The sequence below is a fragment of the Rhododendron vialii genome, chromosome 8a, assembly GCF_030253575.1.
Source record: "Rhododendron vialii isolate Sample 1 chromosome 8a, ASM3025357v1".
Lineage (NCBI taxonomy): Eukaryota > Viridiplantae > Streptophyta > Magnoliopsida > Ericales > Ericaceae > Rhododendron > Rhododendron vialii.
The window spans coordinates 15,538,673-15,545,174 of record NC_080564.1 but is presented as its reverse complement, the minus strand read 5'-3'; the positions used below and the strand labels follow the sequence as shown (position 1 = coordinate 15,545,174).

Genomic DNA, 6,502 nt, shown 5'->3' with positions numbered 1-6,502 from the left:
ATCCAAGGCAACTTGTAACTTTGCTGGCTTTAGGACCAGGACTGGTATTGATTACCAGCCTTGGCCCTGCCAGCCTCCCTCAGGGATCAAAAAAGTAAACAGTAAGGATTATACCTTTGCTTGAGTGTCTTGAAAGTGGCTTGAATAAGGTGGTGTAGATCGGAAAGTGAGTATGTGGGAGTGATTTGAATGGAAGAAGTGCTTAGGCTTGTGTCTCTTTCTCTTCCTTTGAAAATTTTGGTAACCCTTTGGAAGATGGACCATGGGGGGTACTTATAGAAAGGAGAGAGGTGTTGGTTGGTGGCTAAACAAGGCAATACAACCAGCCAATAAGGCTGGTTGCAGTTACTTGGTGGAGAAGTGGGGTGTCAAAGGTGATGGGAGAGTGGGGTAGAGGTGGTGCAAGGGCAGCCCTGCAGAACGCTGTCCAGTCGACGGAACGGGGTTACACAGGCCTGTAGCCCCCTGATCATCACACAATCCAGCTGGAAATAGGTGAAAATGACAGGTGTTGACCATCGCGCGAGGGAGTGGTTTCACCTCATGAGTGTTAAACTAGCCCCGCGACTAGTGATTAAAAAATCGCGCCTAGGCGAGGCGAGCGACGAGGCGAGGCTGGGTCGCCTCGCAGTTGCGAGGCGAGGTGAGAATGGAAGAAGCGACCGACTAGGTGGTGACGTCGCGCCTAGGCGCGAAGCGTGAGGCGAATAAAAAGCTCGCCTAGGCGTCGTCCAGGTCACAAACATAATAAAAGGGCAAAATTAGACTTACACAAGTAACACACCCACATCGATCGAAGCCGCCTCTCTGCCTCTGAGCTCCGAAGCCCTCTGTCTCTCTCTCCTCTGCGATCCAAAGCCCACTCTCTCTGCTCTGTGATCCGAAGCCCACACACACCCAGGTAAGCTCTCTGCTCTCTCTCTCTCTCTCTCTCTCTCTCTCTCTCTCTCTCTCTCTCTTCTGATCGATTGATCCCTCTTTCTTTTTCTGTTCTGATCGATCTCTCTCTCTCTCTCTCTTTTGATCTCTCTGTTCTGATCTCTCTCTCTCGTTCTTAGAAACCGTGTGCATCATGTCTTCTTATCGGTCAGTCCGTGAGTGTACTGACTGCTGAGTTTTTTTTGTGTGTTTTACATGTTCAGTGTTCACAGTTTACTGGTTAGTCAGTTAGTGGGTGTATATTATATATATTCTCTTAGTTAGTGGGTGTATATAATATAGTATATTCTATGAATCTATATACTCTACAGTTTTGGTCCATCTATTTTCCGAACAGTTTCTGCATTTGCCATCTCTATACTCTACGATTTTTGCATTTTGTGAATTATGTTTTATCTCCTTTGTTTGTATAGATATTGTAGATGTCGAATAGAACCGATCCTGCTTGGAAGTATTCAAAGAGACATGAAGATACTAAGTTCAGGTTCACATGTAATTTTTGTAACAAAGTGGTTACTGGGAGTGTTTACCAAGTGAAGCATCATTTTGCTGGAGGATACCCTGATGTGATTTCATGTCCTAATTGCCCAGAACCAGTTAAAGAGGAGATTAGGGCATTTATGTGTAAAAAAAAGGAGACGGCGTCTAGCATAGCTCCTCTTCCAGATTTTGATGAAATGAGCAATGAGGAGGACATTGATGAGGATGAGTTTAATGTACAATCGAAGCCCCCTCCTAAGAGGCCTGCTGCCACTGCTACCTCCGGCTCCAAGTTCCAACTTAAGAAGCCAAAGACCAAAGGGCCTATGGATGCTTATATCACCCCTGACCCAGAGATCGAGGTAGAGAATAGGAGAAGTGGTAAACAACCTAAAGTTGACGATAATACACCACAAAAGAAGTTATTGAAAGAGCGGGCTCATCAAGCTATTGCGAGGTGGATTTACGATGCTGGAATACCTCTTAATGTTGTCAATGTGGAGTCCTTTGAACCGATAATTGAGGCTATTGGGCAATATGACCCTGGTTTAACACCGCCGACTTATTATCAAGTGCGTGTCCCTCTTCTTAAAAAAGAGGTGGAAAATGTGAACAAACAAATGGAGGACCACAAGAAGGAGAGAGAGGAAAATGGATGCACTCTTATGTGTGATGGATGGACGGATCGAAAGAATAGGTCATTGATAAATTTTTTGGTTAACTGTCCTAAAGGTAGCATGTTTATTGAATCGGTTGATGCATCGAGTCGTTCCACAACTGGGGACAGCATGTATAGGTTGCTTGACGAGTATGTGGAGTGAATCGGAGAAGCTAATGTGGTCCAAGTTGTCACAGATAGTGCCGCATACAATAAGATGGCAGGTAACAATGAATTGCCATATGTTAGTTACTAGTTACTACTCAAAGTCTCAAATATATTATTTCTTACTCTATTACTTACTCTTAGAATCTTATTGCTCCTGTTCTAACTTATGATAGGGAAGTTGTTAATGGCAAAAAGACCACATTTGTATTGGACTCCATGTGCTGCCCATTGTTTGGATTTAATGTTAGAAGACATTTTCAAGTTGCCATTTTTGAAGAGGACATGGGAAAGGGCGATCAAGGTACACGGTTATATCTATAACCGTCCGACATTGTTGAACATGATGAGACACTTTACCCAAAGAAAAGAGTTGATTAAGCCAGCAAAGACTCGTTTTGTAATAGCTTGTTTGACTTTACAAAGGGTTCATCAACAAAAGAATAACCTAAGAAAGATGTTCACATCAGAGGCTTGGAGTAAAAGCAAGTGGGCAAAGGAGGCGGATGGTAAAAAGGTAGCAGAAATAATGTTATCGCCATCATTTTGGAACAATGTCTTGCTGGCCCTAAGATTTGCATGTCCTCTTGTTAAAGTACTTCGTTTGGTTGATGGTGAAGAAAAACCCGCAATGGGATACATCTACGAGGCCATGGATAGGGCTAAAGAAACTATTATAAACACGTTTGGCGGAGACGAAGACAAGTATAAAACTATGTTTGAAATCATTGATGCGAGGTGGGAAGTGCAATTGCATCAACCTTTGCATGCAGCAGGCTACTATTTGAACCCTGCATTTTTTTACAAGGATGGTGCAAGGATGAAAGCTGATAAAGAGGTATGGAAGGGTTTGGTGGATTGTATTGAAAGACTGGTACCAATTGAGAGGATGCAAGATGAAATTCTTCATCAGATAGCATTATATGAGGAGGAGGAGGGAATCTTCAAAAAGGACATGGCAATTAGGCAAAGAGTTACAAGGTCACCAGGTGATCCCAATTTTTTACTCTTTGTGCTTAAAAGCCTTAAATACTACCTCTTTATTCTTTATCATTTGCGACAATATAACTAATGGATAATGTGCAGTTGAGTGGTGGAAGTTATTTGGTCGTGAAACTCCTGAATTGCAAAAATTTGCCATCAAGATCCTTAGCCTTACTTGCAGTTCATCCGGATGCGAGAGAAATTGGAGTGTGTTCGAACATGTGAGTAGGGATTTCTAATCATTTTGAAGGTGTGAATCGTGTGATATGAACTTAAATCCCTTTTAACTTTATTTTGCAGCTTCACACCAAAAAAAGAAATAAGCTAGATCAAAAGCGCCTCAACGACTTGGTGTTTGTTAAGTACAATAGAGCATTGAGGCGTCGATATATGAACCGCGGCAAATGTAACGCCCCGAAAATTCGAAGACATTAAAAAAATATTTAAAAGATTATTTTCACAAAAGAAATTTATAAATTTACTACGTCACTAGTTTAAAAGCATATGTCATTATATTACAAACGTTTTGAATAAATCAACATATTACAATTTCCAAATAAACTTAGAAGCTTCCAAAATAAAGTCAAGTTAAATTAATCAGAGAGACTATGCGCACGGAAACCAAGGTTTTCAGCTTCTTTCACAATAGGATTGAACTCAATCGAATCGTACGACACTTCTGCTCCGTCTTCGCTACCTGGCATTCGAGTTACCAGGGCAACATAGTACCGTGAGCAATGACGCTCAGTAGCCAAAACCCACCCGAACCCATAACTTACAAGCAATAGGAATATAATTGGTACGCATTAAAAATAACATCAAAAGAGGGCAATCAACTTTTCTTTCATTACTATCCTTTAACCTATGTGAGATCTCGAATCTTATCCACAGATCCGTTCCTACCCATAACCTCTGGCGTAAGGCACTGGTGTGGTCCGACTCCCCTTTTCCAGATCCGGATGAAAAATACCTAAGTTATATACCCGGTATCCCATCCGCGACCATAAGTTCGGATAAAACTTCACCGGATGCGCACGCGAGCACATTCAAGCCCGGGTTGTGACACAAGCACAATACCACCCTTATGTCCCGTCCCAAACATCCGAGAGCCGATCACCACCATGCCGTACCCAGGGTTCGTAAATCAACACTCTCAACAAATCACCACCAATCAACCTCCAACAATTTAATCCCCGGATTCCTTGTCCGGAATCACAATCACAATCTCTCACTTTATTCAATTTTTCGTTAACCATATTTCAACGTCTAAAATGATAAGTCCGCACATCGCAACCAACCCATGAACCTATTTGTCCAATCTAACAGTACAACAACGTTTCACAGTGCAACATTTTTCGAAACATGCTCACAAGCTACCAGCAACTAAATTCGCGATAATAACAAATCATGCGATAAAGCTAAACACGTATTAATTTATCATACGTTCAATTTAATCATGTGATTCAATGATCCAACTAAACCCACTAACATGCTAAAATTATTTAACCGTGCGATAACACTAATCATGCGATTTAAACAAATTACGTTATTCCTTTTATTTTCTCTTTTATTATTCCAAGCTAAAATCCACGTTTACTCTTAATCATCTCGGGGTTTTGAAGGTATTAAAAAAAATTCGCATTTACAACCAAACTAGGATCGCCTCGAAACTAATTAATGTTGGGACTTATATTAATAGATTTCAATACACTAGAGTTAGATTTATAAGCTAAACAACTTGAGGGACCAAACTGTAATTTTCTAAAACATTACAATGTTTCCAGCGGCTGCCTTTCTTTTCTTTTCTTTTCTTTTCTTTTTTTTATATTTATTTTTAAACCAAAACAGGAGCAGTGGTCGAACAAAGTGAGTTTCCGGCCCGAACTCGGCCGACGACGTCGGGTTTAGTTATTATCATACCGAAACACGAAACAATCAATACGGAATATAATTTATATTTAGGGAGGTGAGCTCGGACTACCTCGCGCGTCGGCGAAACGATTTCGGAGTTCGGTACGTGGCGGCGGAGCTACGGGATGATGGTGACCCGGCTGGTGGAGGTGGGTCCGATGGGGGTGGTGGCTGCTACGGAGAAGGAGGAGCCGAAGGAGGTGGTGGTTCGCGGCTGGACGGAGGAGGTGCAGGCCGAAGGTGGTGGTTAGCATGGGTGGCGTCCGGTTACCACGGAGAGGAGGAGAAGGAGTTTCCGCTGGTGATGTACGGCTGGAGATGGAGATGGTGATGGTGGCCGGTTGTGGTGGCGTTCTCGGTGGTGAAGAGATGGACTACGATGGTGATGCTCGGGTGGCGATAGAGGTAGTGGCCCGATTGGTGCTCGGTGGTCTACGGAAAGTGGAGGTGGCGGAGAGGTGGGGCGGTGGTTATGGTGGAGTCCGGTGGTGGGGAGGGGATTGGCCGAAGGTGGTGGAGTTGGCGAGGATGATGGTGGTGCGACCGGTTGGCGGTGGGAGGTGGCGGCAATGGCTGCTTGGTCTCTCTCTCTCTGCCGTGTGTGTGTGTTTGCTGGGAAAAACAGAAAAATAAAAAAGGGAAAAGGGGATTGGATTATAATAAGGGGATAGTGTGTGAGAGTGGGTTTCTGATTTTTTTTGCAGGGGAGAAGGTGGGTTTCGGCTGGGGAGAAGGAGGTGAGGTGATGGTGGAGTATTGGTTTGGGTTGGGAAGAAAATGATCCAGTGCAACTCATGCACACACTTGGAAAATTACTCGTTGGATACGTGCGTGCACAATCGATTATGGAAATAAAATTGGCGTGACGATATAAATAATTTTTTTGCATTAAATAAAATTACGAGCAAAATATTAATTTTGTTTTGGAAATTATTATTATTTATTAAAAATACCGGGTCTTTACAATCTATCATCCTTAAAACAATTTCGTCCTCGAAATTAAGATGTAGCTTCGACTTGAAACAGCAACAGATAGTTGGCCTTCATTGTGTCCTCACGTTCCCAAATTGATTCCTCTAGTCCCCGGTGCCTCCATAAGACTTTGACTAATTCAATTGTTCGCCCTCGGGTAACCTTTTCTCCACGATTTTGAATTTCCACCGATTGTTCTTCAAAAGTAGTATTCTCATCCAGTACTGTGACTTCCTCCCAATTGAGCACATGGGTGGGATGGGCCATATACTTCCGTAGCATAGAAACATGAAAGACGTTGCGAACTTTGGCGATCTGTGGTGGTAAAGCGAGGCGATAGGTTACTTCTCCAATTTGCTTCAAGATTTCGAACGGACCAATGTAGCGAGGCAA

At 42.9% G+C, this 6,502-nt stretch overlaps 2 protein-coding genes across 2 annotated transcripts; both read left to right on the top strand.

Annotated features, from left to right (window-relative positions):
* Positions 1-262: 262 nt before the first annotated feature.
* On the top strand, positions 263-2,240 carry LOC131298597 (uncharacterized). The gene is made up of 3 exons (XM_058324078.1): positions 263-360; positions 1,143-1,158; positions 1,362-2,240. Exons 1-3 carry the CDS (start codon positions 263-265, stop codon positions 2,238-2,240), a joined length of 993 nt encoding a protein of 330 aa, XP_058180061.1.
* On the top strand, positions 1,604-5,468 carry LOC131298596 (uncharacterized). Its single transcript, XM_058324077.1, has 6 exons — positions 1,604-2,301; positions 2,419-3,231; positions 3,329-3,447; positions 3,527-3,637; positions 4,600-4,652; positions 5,189-5,468. The coding sequence occupies exons 1-6, from the start codon at positions 2,295-2,297 to the stop codon at positions 5,466-5,468; spliced, it is 1,383 nt and encodes a 460-aa protein (XP_058180060.1). The 5' UTR covers positions 1,604-2,294.
* The last annotated feature ends 1,034 nt before the right edge of the window (positions 5,469-6,502 follow it).

What these genes read in the sequence shown, in the direction of transcription:
- LOC131298596 (XM_058324077.1), top strand. An exon ending in ATTGGAGTGTGTTCGAACAT is followed by an intron (nt 3,448 to 3,526) that starts GTGAGTAGGGAT and finishes TTTATTTTGCAG; the next exon opens with CTTCACACCAAAAAAAGAAA. An exon ending in TGAACCGCGGCAAATGTAAC is followed by an intron (nt 3,638 to 4,599) that starts GCCCCGAAAATT and finishes CATGCTCACAAG; the next exon opens with CTACCAGCAACTAAATTCGC.
- LOC131298597 (XM_058324078.1), top strand. Translation starts at nt 263, where the DNA reads ATGGGGGGTACTTATAGAAAGGAGAGAGGTGTTGGTTGGTGGCTAAAC.